General features: G+C 42.4%; 1 protein-coding gene across 1 annotated transcript; it reads right to left on the reverse strand.

Annotated features, from left to right (window-relative positions):
- Positions 1–219: 219 nt before the first annotated feature.
- Positions 220–22023, reverse strand: C3H1orf198 (chromosome 3 C1orf198 homolog). Its single transcript, XM_058836144.1, has 4 exons — positions 21589–22023; positions 14476–14526; positions 4590–5141; positions 220–2661 (listed from the first exon to the last, which is right to left on the reverse strand). The coding sequence occupies exons 1-4, from the start codon at positions 21934–21936 to the stop codon at positions 2605–2607; spliced, it is 1008 nt and encodes a 335-aa protein (XP_058692127.1). The 5' UTR covers positions 21937–22023; the 3' UTR covers positions 220–2604.
- Positions 22024–22620: the final 597 nt, after the last annotated feature.

Consider the following 22620-nt stretch of genomic DNA (forward strand, 5'->3'; position numbering starts at 1 on the left):
AAAGCAAGGATACCTCCCCAAACAGATTCATTTAAAGGCTTGAAAGCTGAAGCGTGTTGATTTATTTTTTTTTTTCTGATATAAAAAAATTTGGTTTCTAAATTCTGGATCAAATCATTCTTGGCTGTCTCTCAGGCAGATTCAAGATGCCCCAAACAACTCCAATGGCACCAAGGAAAGCAGAGTACTAAGGACAACATACAAAGCAGTACAAAAACATTGACAGTTCTATTTAAAGTGACTTTATTAAAACATTGTTAATATAAAATGTGACCAAATACAATTTCGTTTTTGTAAGAATGTTTAATAAAAACATATTCAAGAAAGAAGGAGCATCAACTCTTGTCAAAGCACAGGAAAAACCTACCAGGATAAGTAAAAAGTTCTGCAGCATGTTCTACCAGCTGGTCCCAATGTGTATTAGGGTTGAGTTAGCCAATGGAAGAGACAGGCAGCCCAGGTTCTTCCCTAAGAAGCTTTAAAGTATTACCAGAGATTTAAAGTAACGCTCCTTGACAGTAGGAGACTTTGTTTTCAGATCTCCACAAATCATAATAAGATTAGAATGTGCATCTTCATTTTGGATTTACTACTTTTCAGCAGCTGAATGTACAGAAAATCAGATTCACTGGTAACAGTAAACCCCAAGATTAACATTTCTTAGCCTTAAAAGAAAGGTGCAAGTCAGTATTAATCACACACCTAAAGAATTTGTGTTCTAAGCTGTATTAATTCTGGACGCTTGTAGCAAATGCTACAAAGGAAAAAAACAGTGGTAAAGTCCAGGATGGTAACAACAAATATTTTCTGAACTGCTGAACACAGAGACAATATCCATGAACTACAGGAGTACATCTTAAGAAGAATGTAAAGAAGCTTTCAGAAGCCTATACATAAGGGTATGCTACGCAATGACTTCTACTTTGTGGCAATTTTACCGTTTAGCTAAGGAACCTCTTGAGAAAACACTAGAAAAAGTGGAGGTTTTGGCCTCGGTAGTTCTTTTTCTTTTTTTTTTCTTTTTTTTTTTCGGTGGGGTGTGGGAGCAAGAGTGGGGGGATATGCTAACAGCATTTTCCTTGCCCAACAAGTAAATTTTAATGCTTTATCAGCATACTCTGCTCGTTCAGAGCAAGCAGCACACCCATTAGAGGCAAGGATTCTTCCAGGACGTTGCAAACTCTTCCTGTAACAAGCAGAAAAAATTCTGCCACATCCAATTCTGCACATTTAACTGCCCCTGGCACTGAACCAAATGTCAAGTGCTAATCCATGAGAAGCCTAGCACAACTATGGCTTAGGAGATGGTGACCTTCTTACAGCCTTGTCTGGGACCCATTAGAGCCCTGTGTTTTGCCTTGTACCCCAAACAAATGCTATGGGACTATTGCTGAGGTAAAGGGAGAAGTCGAACCTTTGGCATTGGAGCAGACCAGTCACTGGCTGTGCGTAGGGGAATTAAGGCTTCAAGGTGAGGTAAACACAGTGAGAATCAGTGTGTAAATCATGCTGCATTTCAGAGACAACAGATCCAAATGACAGCTACTCTTGTTCTCTACATTTTAAACACCAAAGATCATTCAAAAGCAGAACTGGAGGCAGCACTGCCAAGGGCCACCTTGAGATGCCTCTCTGCACCTTAGGAATAAACGTAACCCAGATGTTGAACACTAAAGAGGATGAACCCACAAGGAGGAAAAAGCACCAAAGTTGATGAGTCCTTGAGACAACAAGCTGCTTAAAAAACCAAAGAGCCTCACACTGCTGGGACCTCCCATAAACATAGTGGTTTACTGACAAAAAGGTGATCTACACTCCAGAAATTCTCAGTGCTGTAGTTCCAGCACTAGCATTATGAAGAGTTATGCTCTAGTAAGGAGGCAGTGAAATTGTGTTCCCTGAAGAATTTCTCCAATTCATTAGGTGTTGTCCCACTCCCTTCTACCCACCCCCAAGTCTTCAATCCAAAGACCAGAAACATCATTTCCCCATGTCATTTTTCTAACATTCTTAACTTATTTTAGCAGATTTGTAGGGTACAAACACAGTGCTTTTCTGGATCCATCATTTTGGCAATGCCTTTGCCTTCTTCAGAAGTGTCTTCAGTAAGTGGTACAATAGATACTTTCAAACAAAATCTACAAATCAAGGAAATTCTGGATGGTTGCTTTTCATACTGTTTTTTGCCAGCTATCTGGAGCATGGTCGGAACCACTGCACATGCAACACTATTTCTTACAAGCCATGCTAGCCAGGTTTCCCCTGAAAACAGCAATCTGGTCCTGTAGGTTCCATTTCCAGGATACAGAGACTCTCATTTGTGTTTCTTTAACATGTGTACAGTAACTTCCTCCATCCTCTCAATACAGTAGCTACTAAAAATTTTAACAGATATTAAAAAAATATCCAAATGAAACCACACTTCTATCACTGTTTAAAAAAAACAAAAACGCATACGGTATTACAAAAGTTTATACAAAGGCAACATTTAAGAGTTTGAAAGTTACTTCTAGAAAAAGACACAAATGCTAGTAAATGAACATACAAGGAGAAAGGTATTCCACTCCTTCCTCAAAATTGGTTTGACCTGTTTTGAAGTATCTTTTACCAGTTGTCTAGAAAATCAAAGCCAGTCTTCAAGATAACATTGCTTGTACTAGTCTGCAAGGTGAAAAAAAAAAAAAAAAAAAAGAAACAAGATGTAGTTGTTATGGTATTACAAACTCAATATTTGACTGCCTATCTAAAAGATAAAGTTTAAAATGTTGCCTGACAATATTTCAAGGTCTTTACCATGCTCTAGGATACCTAAGTACCTACACCATAAAATGCTAGACGTGACATAGAAAACTACTCACAATGTCCAAAAAGGTAATTCCAGATAAAAATAAAATTATTCTTGTGGTCTGCAGACAAACTGGTGGGGCTTTTTCCTCATGGGAAAAAATTCATGAAGATCGATTTTTTAGACTACAGTGGGAATTGTAGAGAATGAAGCAAACACAGAAGGCAAGCATCATTAATTCAACAGATTGTCTATTGCAATTAGAGCCAGTTGTTTCCAGAAAACTACAAAGATTAAACTTTGATGACAAGTTATTTACTGGGCTATCCACAACATGCTCATGTGTTAGCCACGTCATTTAGGATGACTTTAGTGTTTAGGAAGAGTATTCAAGAAGCAAAGCTGAGTCTCCGAATTTTCTTCCTAGAGCATGGCTTCCCAGAACAAGGAACATAATCCAGAAAAGAAGAAAGGAAGAAAATTCTTATCATACACAAAGTTTTTCTCTGTTCCTCTGTTCCCATTTTGACATGGGAGGGCTGTTTCTCCACAGAGAGAAAAAACAGGCTTCTCAAACTATTTCAGTTATCTTGAAAACATTCACAAAGGAGTTGAAACCGTTAATTTGTAAGAAAACAGGATAAAGCCTTTAACTCAAATTAAAGGGCTACCATGTTCACAAATTGTAGCTAGACAGCTCACGAAGCATTTTCCCTCAGCTTCAGAAAGTGATAACTAAACATAGGGCTTCAAATACCGGGGTGGCTTAAGTATTGTTCTCTCCTAAGTGCTGCCACTTACTTCTCTTGACACCAGTTACCTCAGCCTGCATCTTTCTGACTTCACATCATCTTGTTTAGAATTCAAACAACCACAGCTGGGAAAACATAGTAGAGATAAAGCTCTGTGATACGCTGAAAGTGTACAGTAAGGTGTCAGGCTATTGCCAGAGTGACACCACAGATTTCAAACAGAACTGCACAGCTCTGCTTGAAGTACCACTCCTCTACTTCACAGTTTTCAAGCTTTGATCTCTTTCTTTTTTTTCCCTCACTGTATCATATCCTGCTGTTCCCTTTCTTTTCTCACAGATCAGCATCTGCTTTTTAAAATAGCTTCAGTTGGCTATTGAGCTGCTTAAGGTTATTTTTTGTTGTTGGGTTGTTTGGGTTTTATCATTTAAAAAAACATCGAGAAGGCTAATTCTGGAAGCTCGTTCTATTTCTATTTTGGACTTTAAGAGAAAACACATTTGAAAGCAGCACAGCTGCCTAGGACAAAGCACTGGGAAGTGGCTGTCAGGCTACTGCTTGGAACAGCTGAGAACTAGTTCACCAGTCACCACTATGCTGTGTGTACCAAGAAAGTATGCTAGACCTTAGTTCACCTACTTTTCAAGTTAAAAAGCTTATTCTTTCCATTAAGTGTTTTGCTTTTAAAAAAAAACCAAAAAAACCCAAACAAATAAACCCCAAACCCCACAACCTCTTTTATTTGATACAGCAACTTGCTAGGTAGCTTGCTGTCAATTAGCTACTTGGTGCCTTGTCAGCATTTCTGGTGTTGGATTTAAATTGTGCCTTTATCCCATGTGTTAAAAAGCACTTAATTGAGGTTAACATGTTAAACAGACTGTTAAATAACAGGTTAAATAGACTACTTCACATTTAAAAGACAAAAAGCCATCAAGCTGAGCTATGGCTTAGTGCTTTTTGGAGTCCCTAATCTTCCAGAGTGGCCCTGCCAGATTTTAATGTGCTCTACAGGTTTTAAATATAAGGACAGTGGGTATAGCAGTACTCACCTGTCCAGGCATTTGTGGGTCTGTAAGTATAGTACCATCAGTATCTTCCTTGTTTGTCCTAGAAGATGCCAGATCCTGTGGTGGATCAGGAAGAAAGAAGTCATCTAGAGAAGTAGTAGGGAGTTGAGTGGGTCGAGGTTTCTCCCATTCCAGAGATACAGAAGGTAGGCTGGGGGCGACAGACTTCTCTGGTTTAGTTATGCTGGGCTTCTCAGCTTTGGTCGTCTCCTTTGCAGCAGACTCTTGTCTGTAAAAAGAGGGAAGGGGCTTCTCTCCTTTCTCCATGGACTTGATCTGGCTGGGGGTCAGGGACTGGAACTCAGACTTGTCTCCTTCAAACTTCGAGCGCTCTGCGTTTATCTTCCAGAAGGACGACTCCTCTTCCTTTCTGGATGGTATCAACCCATCAGAGCCAGGGGTCTTACTGGCCTGAGAAGACTTAGGGGCTTGGGCACCAGGTGCTGCTTTGACAGGTTGCCTCTGTTCGTTCTGCAGCTGGGCACCAGCTTGCTCTTGTATGGAGAGAGATGCAATGCTGAACTCCATCTGACTCTGTACAGGGACAGAAAAGCAGTATTTCAAAGCCCTTCACACAGATACAGTTTTGACTTTCTGACACTGGTGCACCAGTGTAACACCTCAGCCCACTGCAAGACAGCTCTCAGATACCACAGCAAAGCTAATTTAATTTCTCCATAAATGTCTATCTTTGTAGTCCCATAAAAATAATGATTTTTAAAAGTCTGAACTGCAAGCAAACATAAAAGTCCCAGACCTGCTGCAGAGGAGACAGAGAAAGCAATTGCATTGGAGTTACTCAGTGCCATCTAAGGCACAGCATACACAGCCCTGAAACATTAGAATAGCAGCACTAAAACATTACAACAGCTGCAGATGCATTTTGAAAGAGATGTTTTACATGAGAATTTTAAGCAAAAAAACTTCAGAGTGTAGCTCAGAAGGCAATCTTCCATTATAGTCTTTGAAATAGTTGGCTACAGGTCCATCTACTTCCAAGAAAAAGGATTAGATGTAATGGGTATGTGTAGGTAAGTCATTTTAGAATTCTAATGCCCCTCTGAAGGAAGAGAAATAATTCCAGCAGGACCAGTTCTCCACCTATTTCAGAGCCCTGGTTTGTTTTCACCTGCAGTGCAGAGATAGCTGTACCCATTTCTGACAGGTAACACTGGGCCAAGGAAGCAAGTGACCACAGTTAATGCATGAAAAAAAAATCTTACAAGTCACAGAAAAATGAACAGTACTTCAAAATGTTTGTTTTACTTACCACCACTTCAGTAAAATTACTCTCAACTAGCTAGACACTCTTCAGGCCAATAAAAGTTAAGCCCTATTACCCTCTGAGAAACATGGAAGCATATGTGCCAGGAAAGAACAACCTAATACACAGACTTATGTTTGTAAAAAGGAACAAATAATTCAAGGAAAAAAAAATTTCCTTTACTATAAAAGCTGTGCTGTTGTCATCATAGGTCTTCTGGGGCTTGGAAAAAACTCAGAGGACTTGTAGCTTTTGCTACAATGGTTAAAAGATGCTTTGGACATTCATTACAAATGTGTGTTTTTCCACCATTCTACTTCATTGCCCAGCCTTTCCTGAATAAAACTGCAATAGCATCTATGGGCTAGTGTCTAAAACAAGTCCTAGTTGCATGTCATTTTCACTAAAGTGTTTGATCTTGAGTCCTACATTATTGTGCATGTTAAGTTCAAAGGGACTCCAGATCTAGCAGGACTCACACGCCTGGTAGTTAATATTCAGAAACTTTTCATCAAAGAACAACTGTTAACCCAGCAACTGATTATTTATAAAACAATTTTTTTTTTAAACAGTCAGCAGCTGACTACACATAATTTGATTCATGGACTTAGATCTGACCTTTCTAAAGAATTAGATGCATCGTTTTTCCAAGGCTGTAGGCAGGAAAGCACCAAGCTCTGTGTTCTCATGGAGAATATACTGTGCTATCAAAAGATGCAGAACATAAACAAGCTGCAAGTAATTATAGCTCAGCTAGAATAAGGTGAGTGCAAGGATACACGCAAGTCTTACCAAACAAGTCAACACCCCACCCTGCCTGCAAAAAAAATATGAGGAAAATCCTTAGTGCTCTGATTTATTTTTATTAAACGAGTCATGACGTAAAATTAAGAGCAGAACATTTATCCGTAGATAAATTTTGCATAAACAAACCAGAGATGCAATGGTGTTGAGGATTATTTACAGTGACTGCCATTCCCTATATTAAAATATAGGGATTTATTTCTCTAAGCTCATTTGGCAGTACTACTGAATAGTGATTTACCACCCCGAAGTTAAGATGCTTTAAGACTTTAGAACTGATAAAAATCCCAGCTTAAAAAAACCCCACAACACAACATAAAATAGACCGGCAATTCCCCAGTAGCCAAGAGGAAAAAACAAAAGCCAGATTCTAAAAATCAAAGACAGGTTAAAAAAAAAAAAATCCATCTTGGAAGATTTAAGTCATGTAGGAATTAAATCAATGCTGCTTTTTGTCCTGCAGCAGTCTGCTGTCTTCTGAATAGCCTGTCCTGGGGCTCACACTGGGGATGACAGTAGCTAAAGGCCATCAAAGCAGCAGTCACTTCCAGCAGAATGATTCCTTCACCCCCCAGCCCAAGGGAGAGGGGAGATCAGTGCCCAGAGTGCAGAGTGGCCATCACAGCCCCCAGGTCCACCGGGACAGTGTTGGAAATAAAATTCAGGAAAAACACCAATGGAAGGGAAGTATGGGTCTGTTAAAACAAAAATTAGAAAAAGTAAACCAACAAGATGGCTCTGCATTTCAACAGCAGCCAGCCAGACAAGCAAAGCCAGGCCTTCTGAGATGTGTTCTTAGGCTGTGGAGCTAAAGCCACTGACTGTGGTGATATTTTCTGTTCTTTTTTATGGATCAAAATATCAGCTCAGAGGTGCGTTTTGGAAGTGGCACATCGCTCCTAGCGTAGAGAAGAGCGTGGCGCTGCAGCAGCACTTCAGGCAGTTGTACCTTTCCAACCTGCTCATGGATACATGTTCTGGAGAGGATGTCCTCTTTGCCCTTTTGTGCAGAGACCACGGTGCACCCATTTCAGAAGACAGGACCACCTGACATTTGAGACTGCATATCTGTCTCATGATATGCTTTGGAAATCAAACAGCTCATTGCCTGACATGGAATAATCCAAGTGAAAATACTTCTTCAGGAGTTTTCACTCTCCCACAAGGAAGGCAAAGAAGACAAGACTACCCCGACAGGTTCTGAAAGCACCGTGTCTCAGCATGATGTAAATACAGCTCCAAGAGGTCACACGGATAATTCTGCTTCTAGCATTTAATTCCAGAAGCCAAGAACTTCTGCGGAGTAGTCACAAGATATTCTGTTTTCCCTGAAATATATAATGCTTCTATTTGACTTCCGAGGTTATTTAACACATCTAAACCCCTCAGAAATGTAGCTGACGAAAGAAAATGATTAATAGGCAATATCGTCCCAGTCAAAAAACTGGCAATAAAACACCCTCCCCCGCAAGGAAAAAACAAACCAAACAACAGAGCAGCAGCCTAAGTAGGAAGATAATTTCAGAGATGGAAAAGGCCCATGTGTGAAACACCCTATACTGACATCTAAGTAATGAGTAGTACTGTACACTCTAATGAGTCACTAGACACTACAAATGTGATTTTAATTAGAGTTCTGCCCTCGGTTTCTTACATCAGATTGCAAATTGGCAATTGGTTGCGTCAGCAGAAGGAAGGAAACGATATTTAAAAGACAGCAACTTCCCCCTCCCCCCAAAAAATGTCCTTTTCCTTTAGGTTTGCCAGCCATGAGAATATCTTGATGCACATCTCTCCTGGCCCCAGCCAAACTTAGGGGAGCAGCTCACCTGTAAAGGTTTGCCTTCCCCAGGCTGGGGCAGAGCTGCTGTGAGTGGAGCTCAGAAGCAGAACTGCACTTGTGGCACTTCACCAGCTGCCACCCCGGGGAGGCAAACACTGAACAGTGGGGTGTGATTTCATGGTCAAAAGGGAATTGTCTTTCAGGCACAGTTTGGGATTCTAGAGAGAGGGTTTCAGTTCTCCTCTGCTTTCATTGATTTTGTATTACTTTACATGAGCTGCAGTTTCTGTACATATAATTCCCCATCTGAGGAATAAAATAAAAATATTTTTCCTACCATCTGTCCAAATGGTATTTCTGGGAATTGTTCAGCCCAGAAAGTCTCAAGAGTTTACAGACAGACTAGTACAGTCCCAACTGTAATTTCTAGAAATTATTGGAATTCAAATAAAAGCTATTAACAGCAGTAGCATTTTGAAGATATTGCATGAGCAAGTCTTGCTCAACACATTAAGAGAGGGAGAAGAGAGTGCATTTGAAAGCATGCACAAAGAAGTATTTTGAGGTAAAGCAAACCTAAAAGTTTGTGTTCTTTTCAGTCTTATCCCTTTGGTCCCAAACCACTGCAAGGGTTTAAATAAAGGATGTCCTGTCTTGATCATTTTTCTGTATCATAAATATAAATAATATTATAAATTGCAGGTTTTAGGAGATTGCATATCCATTTTTCCTCAAAAAGACCATATGAAGGTATTTAGGAATTTTGTTCACTGGATTAAAAAATCTAGACCAAACTTCAGTCTCAAGGCAGCAATAATCCACTAAATTGTAACAGTGGCTGTAAACACTCGTGGGAAACAATGTATGCTGAAAGAGAGGCACCAGACACTGAGACTATCATGATTTAATAATACTGTATGAAATCAGGTCTCAGTTCATAAGTACATATTAAAAACAAGATGACCACAAAGAACCCAGGAACTTTTAAAGCATCTTATTCACTCATCAGGAATGTGTAGTATTTTACTAAGCAGTCACGCAAATACAGCCAAAACAAATTGTTTTGCTTGGCAGGATGAAAAATCCAAATTGTTGAGACAAAGACTACAGAAACACTGTCAAAAGCAACTTGTTTTAAGCACAGCCTGATAAATGCAGGGGTAGAGAAAGCCAACTTTAAAGGATTTAGAAGATAACTTTGCTTTGCTGAATGGACAAAACCAAAATAAATATAGGGCCCAAAGTAGCTGCAGTATTTGCTTTGTTTCCTGTGCACACCGTGGGTGTTTTCAGGATCTTTCCAAAGTCAGAAAGAAACCCTTAGGTCAGCAGAGGAAAATTGCAAGGGCAAAAAATAGAGGAAAGCACTCAAAACCAATCTAAATAATTTTAGTCCATAGAGAAAGGCAGTGCCAAAGTTATATAGTATGGACCTTTGGAGGAAATTCCATTCTGTACTCTGCTGATATGAACTCAATCCAGTCTGCCACTGCTACTGGCTAGCTTGAGCAAGCTTGTACTGACAGTGCCTGGTTTTATCATCAAAACCAACAAAAATCGATGCAGGTAACTGAATCCTTACACTTGGCCATACAGACCAAAATAAACCTTGAACACAGTTTCTATTACCACAAGTTTGGGTTGGTTTTTTTTTGCTCGAGAAATAATAGTCAATAGAAGTTTTACAGCACAGTGTTTTAAACATATGTAGCCTAAATCAAAAAGGGAAGGCTAATCTCAAAAGCTGAGAGATCACTCTCCTTCCAAAGAAGCGCTGCCATTTACGCCAGCTTGGTAAAAATAATCACACCAAATTATAGCTTGTAACAAACAATTATAATATCATGCTGCTAAGGAAGGAAGGAAAAAAATTCTCTTCTTCCACTGTTTTCCTATTTTAAAACAAAACACCAACTAGGGCTTGTACAAAGAAGGATACTGAAGACTGCCTCAATTTTAGATAAAGAAAACAGTTGGGAAAGCATGTTTATTACAAGTGGAATATAGCTATTTTCTTCCTTAAATATTGCTAGGATTAGATCACTTCTGTCGCAATATAATTAGGGAATTCAGACAGGGAGGCAGCAACTAGATTATTGAAAGGATTGAAGCTTGTTGCTTCCTCATTTTGCTTTTTTTTTTTTGGTTTGTTTATTTTAAACACACCTCAGAGGCTTCTCTTTTCAACAAATACCTGAGGGCCTGTTGAAAATAGAAGAGAGTCAGCAACTATTCTACCTGTATCAAGAAAAATAAATCTTTAGATATGCATGTGTCAATTTCAAACATTTGGAATAAAACCCATTTTTGTTAATAGCATGAATTGGAAGTAAATTTCAATTTACTGCCATGCTGCACAGTGCATTCCATGTGTTAACTTAGGTGGCAAAGTGAAATATTTTCTCCCCATTACTAAATTAATTAACCCACTCCCCCCAAAAATCTAAAACCACAAAACCCATAAAGTTCTGTGTTCAGGAAGAGTTGCAGAGAAATTTTACTTCCAAGTTCAGGCATGATTCTTGTTTTCCATTTATATCTTGAGGTCTGTGCTGAGTTTCACTGAATTTTTACTTCAAATAAACCAAGAAACCTCAAAGGCTAAACTCAGCCAAAATGTCATCTTTCATCTCACGTAAACCTGAAACCATAAATAGAATGCCCTGAATTCATAAACCTGGCTAGAGTTCCGGTTGAAAATGTAACCCACATTTCAAGACATGTTATGTCCATGAGGGCTCCACCCATGAACCAAATCACACCCTCCAATTCAATCTTTACTTTTAAAATGTCAGCCCACTTGCAGTGCCAAGAGAACTCGTGGCTTCCCAAGTTGTCCTTCTGAGAAGTGCTATTGTTATCTACTAAAAATATTATTTTAGATACAGTCTAACAGCTATCTCGGCAATTTACATGGTAGTTCTACTTTGTTTGCCTTGCCTGAGGATTTAAAAATAAAAAGGTGAGGCAAGAAATACTCATCTAAAAATAGTGGAGATATTAATGGAAGTGTTTGTTGTGATATGAACGACTGCAGTCATATCACACATTTGTGTTTAAAATGAGAACACGGAAAGTTCACTTGTGACACAAGTGAACTTTATCAAACCCTTCAACAATGTTCTGCACAAAATGACAGTAATTCAATACACTGTTCTCTGGGTAAGTCTGACTGCCATGGAGGTAGGGAATCCATGGTGCTGGCTACAGTGATAAAAATTTGTCCATATCTCGTCAACTAGAATCCCCACTGGCATCACTGTTACAGCTGGGAGCCCCCAGCCTGGGAGAATACATGCCCTCCCCTCCTCTCTGCACTTCTCACTACCTTCTCAGTTTCCTTCACGTTAGTTACAGAAAATACTCATTTTGCCGCTTTATTTTTCTGTGTCTCAGTGTTTAAAAAAAAAACCAAAACAAAACAAAAAAAGCCCATTGGTTTTACTGATTTACATTGATTTACATCTCTACTTCTGCTCTGCAAAAGCCACATTCCCTTCCTCGGGTAAGCCAGAGCATATTCATGCACATTCAGGCAATAACATGCTAAAACCCCAAACCAAACAAAAAAGCTCGGCATTAAAGGGAGATCAGGGAGAAGAGTGTTGTGGAAAGAACAACCCATCCTGGGTAGAGCTCATGGAATGGAAAGAGCCCAACAGCCTTAAATAACAGTGGGAACAGGATCTGGTTCACAGGACACTGAACAATGCATTACAACACACCATCCTCCTTCAACAGCTCATTCAGATTTCCTCACGTGGGACCACTTGAGTAAGGCTACCTTTTCCTCAGCTGGGAGCTCATTAAAAATTGCCTTCCAGTATTTCCTCATAAAAGTACTGGCTAGGGAAGATCAAAGTGTAAGCACAAAGCAAGAGCTCCACTTTTGAAAAGGAGGACTCAGCAGTGGAAGGATTTGGTTGAAAGACTGATACAATACGAGGCACCAGGGAAAAACCAAAAGGAAGAATCCACAGGGACCGACCAACCCATACCCCATAAATCCAGACAAAATGGATTCTCTAGACTTTTGCTAAAGAAAAAGGTCATGCGACTTTTCAGCCTACAGCTGTGGCACAGCTTTTATTCCTGGTCAGCAAAGAAGGAAGAGGGGAAAGAGGGAAACACAGCTTAATTAGCCATGGCAGTTACTTCTGAAACAACCTTCTCTCCTCCTCACTTCTCTTCAGTGACCACACAAAGGCTCCCATATCATTCTGTGTTCCTCGATTCATTACAGGAAATGATGAAACTAGTGCATTTATCCACTTGGTCCCTCATATTGAGACACCAGGAGGATGGTAGAAACACCCTTCATCAGCAAGCAATTAACCACAGGCTGGGTTCAAAAACACTTCAGTAGACATAAAAGCATTAAAAAGAAAAGAGAACTACCAATTAAAGAGAAAATCCACTCAGGTTGCAGATGTATCTCATCATAGATCACTAGTCAGTGCATTATATGAAGCAGCACATCTCTAGGAAGTTCAAGTATTCAGAACTTACAAAATCTTACCAAGACAGAGCTCAAAAATATGATTATGGCTGCCACATTCCAAAACCTGAGGTTTTGTGTTTGGACCCGTAAGTGAGAGAGACACAACACTGCTGTCTCCAACATATTATTTATTTCACCCTACTGTCAAGGAGGTCAACACTTTTCTGGCATTTTTTCCTTTCCTGGCAGCTTCACCCAAGTATATCCACATTAAATACTTCTCCAATATTATACTAAAAGCAAGTGTCTGCTTCTCCTAAGGGTCCTGAAAGACAGGAGGGCTTGCCTGAGTGACCAGGCTTCCACTGCAGGAAATCCTCCACTGGCTCCTGAACCATCACAGCTTTTAAGGGAGTTTTAAGGCAAATGAAGTTTTATGGCATTGGTTTCTCTTAAACTGCAGCACTGCAGGCTGCCAGGACCCAGGAGTCACATCAAGTTATAGGTTAATCAGCTTCTGCAAAGCGCAGATGGGTTGCAGCTACAGGCAGTGACCTTCAGCAGGGAGGGCTAAGTCTCAGGTCAACTGGATTAATTTAGTATTCACTGGCATTTCCAAATAATTACTCTGCATTAGGATAAGATTATATTCATAAGGTCATACATGATTATCTACATAGTTCAAGGGCAAAAAAAAAAAGAGAAAGAAATAGGGAACAGGGCAGTAGCAGCTTTCTCTGGCAGATAAGGGCAGAAAACACGAAGTCTGAAATGTGTGATTAAATTGACATGCCCGCCATACTCAGTTGAGAGGGACAATGAGCTGTGGTTTTGCTCCCAGAATTTCTCCAAAAAGAAGAACTAAACTTGATTTCCTACCACACATAAGGCACAACTGTGTTCTCTCACACTGCAGGTACAGAAAGATGGAGAACTCTGGCTCTTGTGTTAGCCATATGAGAATCCAATCATAAATAATGCTTTAACAAAATACTAAAGATAAAGTGAGGTGTAAAAGAAACCCCAAACCAACCCACCACAGAAAAATATGTTATTTTTTAAGGTGCCTTTTGGAGAGGAAATAACATAATGCTTCTAGCATGGCCCTAGGTTAACAAGTTCCACAGCATTTGTCCTAAGACAGGGTTTCAGAAAGAATCCAATGAAGTTATTAGGTACCTGCACCTTTTTCACACCATTTAATAGCTGCTTTACTCCTGACTCCAGAAGTGAAATGCATCTATGTTTATAGAGTATCTGAGACACTGGTCTTACTAAACATGGGAAGTTGATTAAAAAGTTTGCAAGAAATAATCAAACAATTTGTAATGAATTGGTTTTATATCTGCACTCAAAGCCAGAACATTAGTTCATGAAGCACATTTTGTGTTTCTCCTGATGTAAATCAAAGCATACCAGTCCTGTTTCATTTCCAGGATGGTCACTTTATACGGCTTGCATAGAATAAAGGTGACATTAATCTATGAAGTATCAAAATGAAGACAATAAAGGATAAGCATAAGGAACAGTATAAGATGACAAACCAACATTAAAAATAAAAATGCTGTTTATTTACCTTCGTTTCCCAGGAGAACGGAGCTGAGTGTTCATCTTGCCAAGTTATGTCCTGAAATAAAATTCAAGAATGACTAAAGCTCAGAAAAGCAGCTTCATCTTCTCAGAAGCATCACACAGATGACATTATGTTACACTGCTGGAACTATAACAACCACTGCTACAGAACTGACTAAAAAAGTAAAAGCACTGCTTAAAGATTTAATTTTAAGACTGACTGAAAGCAGGTCCTCTGAGGGGAAGGTTATCAATACTATACCAATTTAATCTACAAAATATATGAAGGTTTAACCTGGTCTAAATCTCCTGAAATGGTTTTTCCACAAATAGCTTTAAAATGTATTATATTTCCAGTTTTCTACTAGATATTTCTTTGGTAGCCACTAGCAACACACCGGGACAGAAACAACAAAAGGAGAAGGGCCCTCGGGGAAATCAAGCCCCATTTCCTCTCTTTGGGAGACCGAACATGCACAACCAGGCAGTTGTGGGGCAGTGAAGCAGCTGGCATGGCCACTGGGCCAAGCCACAGCTGGATCCAGCCCCAACAGGACACATCATCGCGCCACGTCAGTGACGGCTGCTCTGAAATAAACATTCACTGGAGTTGCAGGAGCCACGCGGCATCCACAGCACAAAACCCGAAATCCGTTCTTCTAAGAAGTTGCATTTCTGAAAATAATCCCAAACTGAGAAATTTAAACAATCTCCTCATACATGGCATGCCCTCCAGAAATACATGCGGCCCACACTGAAAAAAGAAAGGGTGGAAAATAATTTGAAAAATGATTGTTGTTCACATTTGTTGAAGAATTACAGCAACATGATTGCATTTCTATTTCTAGTCATGGCTGGGACTCATTGGTACATTGGATGGTCCCATGGGTAGAGATAGTGTGCTGCACCCTCCCTCCTGAGCAGGTCACTGCTTGTGGACACTGCAGCACACCAGGGAAAGGAGTGGGAACACTGTACGGAAAGGGAAAGGCCAGGATCAACCATGCACGATTTTCACACTCCTGCTGTTCAGAGAATAATAGAACTCAACCATGTTTAAACACAACACGAGAATCCCACATTTCACTGTGGCTGTTTTCTTCTTATTATTTCTGGTCTCTGCCTTTCTAGGAATGTATTTCTCAGACATCTGATAACATTCTCCTGATCTGCCCTCTCTTATTTAACCATAGGCAGATTTTTATGGCCAAGAGCTATGAGATTATGGTTAGAAGTATCTAAAACCATCTCCTCAACATAAAAACATGTCATACTCCAACTATTACTCATCTGTGAACTACAGGGTTTCTGCATGGGAATGCCACACCACTCAATGTGTGATGCCTCACAGCAGGTGGGTCTAATTATTTCAAACTCCTTCTAGGACAAAATCCTTTGCCTCTGAAATGGAGTTGGCACTTCATTTCTGAAGCATGCATGAATGAGAAATCACGGCACAGAAGGGAAGAGAGATGGGAGAACCTAACCATTGGAATGAGTCTCACACACAAGGCAGGACTAGAACACTTCTGTCTGCGTGGGGTCTGGATAAATCAGGGCTTGACTTCAACCAGCAGCAAAGGACAAAGGTGAAGTCCAGAGAACATTGTAACACTGCTACGTGCAGCCACAGCACCTTAAAGCTCCAGATGTGTAGCCATAGCTGCCAGCGGGTTTTTTTTCTAAAGAGTTTAAAGGAAGCTCTGTCTTCTTGCCATTTACAGGACAAGCAAACCAGCTGGGGACAGTTTTTAACTTGGGAGTGAGCCAAGTTCATCCTCCAAGACATCCAGTTCTTTATTTTGCTGTATTTGAGGCAAGAAAAGACAGCACCAGGAGGGACATCCCTTTACCCAATGCTCCCTTACACACCTTCAACTCAGCGATGACAGCGCTGCTGTGAGCAAGCCCCGACAACAAAAGGCCGACCGCAGAGGGATAAAAAAGCAGCGTGGGGTAGGCAGAGTGAAGGTATGAGGCTGTCATGCAGCAGGATACATCATTCCCTGCAGGACAGAGCAAGTCAGCCTCCCACTTCACAGAAGCTGATGTCTTCTCAACCATCACTGCCCTTGTTGGCACTGCAACTTGTAACCTTGACCTCCAGCACAGGCAAGCAAAAGGCTCCTGGAATGAATTGATTTTGGTAACAGTTGTCAAAAATTCTGGTCAGAGACAGAATCTAAGAGTTTCATAGATTATATAAGATGCAAGTAGCGGACACTTGTTAGGCAGCAGTTCCCTAAAAGAAAAGGGTATTTTATTTTATTTTTTTTTTCTTAAAAGTATGGTTCATTGTATCTCTGAGGAGCTCTGTCCACATTCAAAAGATCTTCCATGGGATACAGCAAAGAATAAAATACGATAAGACATGGTTGGAGGATACAAACCTTCAAGCAATGGATGTCTTAGGTTACTTGAAGTACTTGGGGCTAGGATGAAGGAGACAGTTGACAAGTTTTGCCCATTGTCAGGGAAGGAAGTTTGTGGCCTCCACCTCATGTGTCTTCACACAGAGAACATGCAGAGGACCAAGTGAAAAGACAGGAAACTGTTGAACTCTGTTGCTCTATTTAAACTCCCTGATTCACATTTATCACCAATGAAACATGAGAAGTAACTTTGGTTTTTTGTAGAATAAACAAGTTCTTACATGCTTGAAGAAACTGGGAGCAAAAGAATCAACTATTTCAATAATTAAAAAAGTGAATTATGGAAATTACTGGAAATTCTAGAGAAAAAGACTTCAAGGCTATTTCTCATCAACATAGATTAGGAAAAAATCCATATCTGATCAGCTTTTGTTTTCAGCACACAACAATGCCTTCTTCCAGAAAGGAGACAAATAAATAAACTTTTGTTCACCAGGGTTAAAAAAAACCAAACTGTTTGTAAGAAATGGGGCCTCATGCAACATATTTCAAAGCTGAAAAAGATGAGTGAGAAAGAGAGGCAAAAATCTGGTCATACACTTGACTTCAACAACCAGCTGCAAAATATATAAAAAAGAATCACAAATTACATTTGCTATATGTAGGCAGCTTGCTACAAAACCACATCTGAATTTAAAAATGGAAGACACTGGAAAAAGCATGCCTGTCTATCTGACACGAGCATTGTTCAGCACAGCTGACAGTAGCTGGGCAAGACACAGACCCACCAATAAATGCTTCTCAGAAGTGTTAGTAGAACAGAACTTGCTGGTTATTGAGGCTTTACTGCACTCAAAAGCTGCCTTTCATTTTCAGGTGTTTAAAAAGCACAAATCTCTAACAGGCCCAGCTTCGAAGTTTTTGCTATATTGATTATTTGTTGCTTTAAAGCAATTTAAAGTAGGGAGGTAAAAGGGTTGATCCTTTGCTTGGTGCCAAAGTTCTTAATGCTAAACAAAACAAATAGAATCTCTGCCTGAAGGCAGGTAAGTCAAGCTTCCCTCTTCAAACACAATGAATGAAGCTAACCAAACTCTCTTACCTGTCCTTCCTCCACATAAAATGTTTACCACTTCCTAAAGCATAAGGCATTTTTTCCAATGAAGAGTTTAGTTATTTCACATCCAACTCTTTTACTGCTCAAATACTGAATATCCATTCAAAGAAAAAAAAAGACCTAAAAAACAAAGGAAAAATCATACCTTGACTTCGTGTATATGTCACATGCTTATGGATCAAGAGGGATGGCATTGAGAGAACAGCGATAACTTGCTGCAAATTGAATATTTAAACTATCTTTCTGATAGTTCTGAGCCAGAGAGAACCCAGTGGCATCAACTGACACCAAATCAGCTGCATTATCAAAGGTTGGTCACTACAGCTGGCAAAGGGTGGTAGCCTCTCACGTGCTGCTGGTTTTCCACCTATTCCCCCTACGGTTTGTGGCATATTTCAAAAACAATAAAAAATAATCTATACTACATTCATGCTCAGTCTCAGCTTGTATTTCCAGATTTCTCTCTGCTCAGTTAACCTTCATTTCTACCGCTATGAGCATTAGAATGAAGAAATGATAAACAGAGAAATGCCTGCAATTGGGGGCTCACTGGAAAGAGGAAGCTCTGTTGTAGCACCCAAAAGCCCTCAGTCAGGAGGCTTGGGCTGTCTAGACACAGAAAATGATGGTGAAGCAGCAAAAAAATTCGTGTGCTGGGCTCATGTGCGATGACAGCAAGTCAATCTTCAGCCAACGGGACAAAACTTATTTCACAGGGGTGTGAAATGACTCTGCTAGCCTAATTCTCTTTTGAAACTGTGCTCACAGTGCCTGCAGGGCTTCTGCTGCCAACTCCATGGCTGGTGATGCTGCAATGAGGATAAGATGGAAGAGAAAGAGCAGTGACTCTGGGCATTTGCTAAGAGTCACACATGGTGCTGCGGTGCTCTAGCATTATAAAATGACTGATCACAGCTACAGGATGCCACGGTCCTGTTACTGTGCATCTATTTTCTGTAACACCCTTCCCACACAGCAAACATACTCAAAGGTGTTCTGAAAACGTAAGAGATGTTTATAGTTTGAGGACTTACAGTCCTGGGCTATGAATTCAGGAGATAAATTTGGTGTTAGAAGGGATATACAGGAAATAGTGGGGGTGAGAAAGAGGGAAACAACTGTCCAGAGATACAAGACGACTACATATAATCTCTGGACCACCTCATCATAATGGTCATGTGCATGAAAATGGGACTGAAACAGTGAGAGGCCTGGACCAGTAAATCAGTATCCTCAGTATTTGTCCTTGGTTTGCTTTCTACCAAGTCCTCCAAAGAACATGAGGTGAAAGAGATCAAATTTCCATGCTTAAGCAAGCACAGGTAGATCACTACAGATTTCAACATCAGTTAACAGGGAAGATGAGCCGCGGCTGGAAACATGAAACTTTTGGAGCGGGTATATCTGGAAGAACATCATCAGACCAAAACACTCTCACTGAAAGTGCTGCAACATCCACAAGTGATTCTGAGGCATGCGGGCTACTCTCCGTTTCCTTTCCTTGCCAGAGGATACCGTACACCAACGCCAGGGAGAGCAGCCAGGACCAACCCAATTGTCCTGAGCGAGGGCTGGGTGCAGCAGCTGAGTCTCAGAGGGGGGCAGGGGCACAGCTCCCTGAGCCGTCTGACCGGGACACAGAGGTAGCAGAGCTCTGCAGGCCAAGTGTTCGCAAGCCCGGGAAGTTGAAGTGGCAAGAGACCGGCGGCAGAGGCTCTGCTACAGCAAGACAAGGAGGAACAATTTGTCAGCCAGGGCAAATGTCCAACAATCAGGTCAAATGCCAGCAAGGGAGCCAGGGGAGAGGAAGCTATCAGATGAAGAGCCAGGAAAGGCTCCAAAGCTCAGTAGTACAGTTGGAAGAACTAAAATGGAAATGGCGAATGCCAAAATGAGTGGAATCTCTTTTCTTCAGAGAAACAATTTATATTAACTTCTGCTTAGAAGTCAAAGAGGAAGTCAGTTGAGGCAGTGCTTCCAAAATTAAACACTTTGTATCAAGTATTTGGACGAACCATGCCTTCTTTGGTTAATGGCTACAGAAACCCTACCGTTGTACATAGTGTAACTGTATTTGGGGAGAAGAGGGAAAAGAAAACAATTTGCCCAGTTTCAGATGGACTCTCTAGATGCTTTAGGAAATTATTATTTCCATACAGTGCAGCACAACAGCCTACAACATGCTTGCTTTCCTTCCAGATCCACATAATCCAAAGCAGAAAGCACAGCAGAGCTCTCCGAGGCTAGGAAAACTGAACGTATTTATTTTCCATACCCTTTGAATTCTTTCACAACTAATTTAAGATTTGTGTTTCTTTTCAAAGGCTATTTGCACAACCAAATTTGTTGTCTTGCATCCTTCTATACCTCTTTTTGGCCATTACTATCAAGTATCTATCTAGAATTTTAGGTACCACGAACTAGGCAAAACTGAGCTACATCCTATGCTCTCTAGCTTTAGATACGATGTGTGTGCAGCACAGCATCACACTTTCCTGACAGGGGAAACAGGCAGTCTCTCCTGACACAAAGCTGGTTGGGAACTATGGTGCCCAGTATCAGCGTGCCCCAGATGCTTCTTAGAAATCCCATTGCAAGGGATATTGGAGAGGAGGCTAAAAGTAGCACTGCTCTCTTTAAATTGGATTGATGATTACAAATGCAGAAGCAGAATTATTTTTTTTCCCTGGTAGAAGCCACATAATTAACAATAGGTCACTTAAAGTTATTATATGGACAAAGTGAAAGAAACCAACTCTGTAATCATACAAGAGTAAAAGAATAGAATAGAAATGTAAAAGAATAGAGAACAAAGGGAATCAATACACTGAATAAGAGGCACAGTGTCTGAAGAGCACTGTCAGGTCTCTTCAAGTGTTCTTACACCTTCCTCTTCAAGGGCTCACACACTGTAACATGACCCACTGTTCCAGACCAGGTACTCTTTTACTGTGCATTTCCAGAACGGCTGCCACGCTTCACCACTGGATAGATGACTCTCAGCAGGTTCAAAATCCATACTTTTTGCCATCCATCTTTCCACACCCTTGTTTTTCCTGGCATATGACATGGAACAGGCTGCATTTTTTTTAAGGTGTCAAACATGCCAAGAGCTGGAATGTTTTCCGTGTTGTATTTTTAACCGTGTCTAAAACTAGAAACGAAAAGGAAGAGATTTAATTCAGTGTAAACATTCCCTACAGCCCGTTTTCAGCAAGGGACTATGTCCAGCGCCAGCCACGGTCATTCCCCCGCCGTCGGGGGAACGGAGACCGTCGTCTTCTCCAAGTCTCCTTCCTGCAAAATCCACTTCAGCGCTATCGCTGCCGGCGCCTTCCCAGCTTCTACGGCGTGACCCCGCGCCCGTGGCGCGGTGAACATCCCGCCCTCCCGCACACACAGGGAGCGGGGAAAGGCACCGAGCTCATCACCGGGGCGACCGGCCCGGCTGCGGTGCCCGCGTTCCCGGCCAGCCCAGCGCCAGCCCGGCTCCGCCGGCACCGCAGCCCGGGGGAGGTGGCGGCCGCCGCGCCCCGCCCGTGCGGCGGTGCCGGGGATGGGGAGCGCCGCTCCCGCCCGGACCCCGCCGGCGCCCCTTCCCCTTCCCCGCGTCCCGCCGCGCCGGTACCTCGTCTCCGAAGCGCACCACCTTCTGCCCGGTGTTGAGGCGCAGGCTGGGGTAGGAGACGGGCTGCGCGGGCGGGCGGGAGGTGCCGCGGTGCGCGGCGTAGCGGGCCTGGACGTGCGGCTCCACCAGGCACTTGTCGATGATCTCGTCCTGCTGGCGGGGCGGCAGCCGCTCCCACTCGGGCCCGTAGCGCTCGCGGATCCGCTCCTTCTCCGCCATGATCTTGCGCGCCATGGGGCTCAGCGAGGAGAAGTAGCTGAACCGCTTGCGCTCCCGCTCGTCCAGCGGCCGGTTCCCGTTCATCACCGCCGTGCGGGAGGCGGCGATCGCCGCCGCCATGGAGGCCATGGCCACCCCGCCGCCGCCAGCCCCGCACTCGCACGGCGGGATCGGGGATGGGACCGGGAAGAGATCCGCCTCCTCCGCTCCCCTCCCGCAGACGCCGCCTCCCTCGCTCCCTATAAAGCCGGGCGGCCGCGCTGCCCGCCCCCCGCACGCCCAGCCCCGGCAGCCCCCGCCCACCTCCGCCCGCGGCGCCGCCCGCCCGCCGCTCCCGCCGCGGGGAGCCGGCCTTGCTCCCGCCGCCTCGGGCCGGACACAGCGAGGGAAGCGGGGACGCCGCCTCCCGGGCTTGCTTCGGTCTCGGTACCGTCGGTAGCGTGGGGCTGAGCGGGCCCGGCGGCCCTCAAGTGCTCCTGCCTGTAGCGCTCGTCTCCTACAGCCCTTCCCCTTCTTTCCCGAGGAGGTAAGCTGTCGTATTCCCACGCCGCCGGGGCCGGGAGCACCAGGAAAGGACTTGCCTCAGCTGGCAGAGGAGCGCCGTGCCCAAGAACCTGCCTTTCCTCACTCCTCAATAAGTCGTACGTGTTTCTTACCACGACAGAAGGTCCAGCAGCTGCTGTCAGAAGAGCCAGGATACCTGGCACAGGCGCTTTTGGCCAGCTCCATCAGCTAGGGTGCAAGATGGTCCGAGGCGTCTGTATTAATTTTATAGTAAAGTTGCAGCTAAGTGTAACAAGTCTATGCAGTGGG

This window comes from Poecile atricapillus, chromosome 3, assembly GCF_030490865.1.
Source record: "Poecile atricapillus isolate bPoeAtr1 chromosome 3, bPoeAtr1.hap1, whole genome shotgun sequence".
In the NCBI taxonomy this organism is placed as follows: Eukaryota; Metazoa; Chordata; class Aves; order Passeriformes; family Paridae; genus Poecile; species Poecile atricapillus.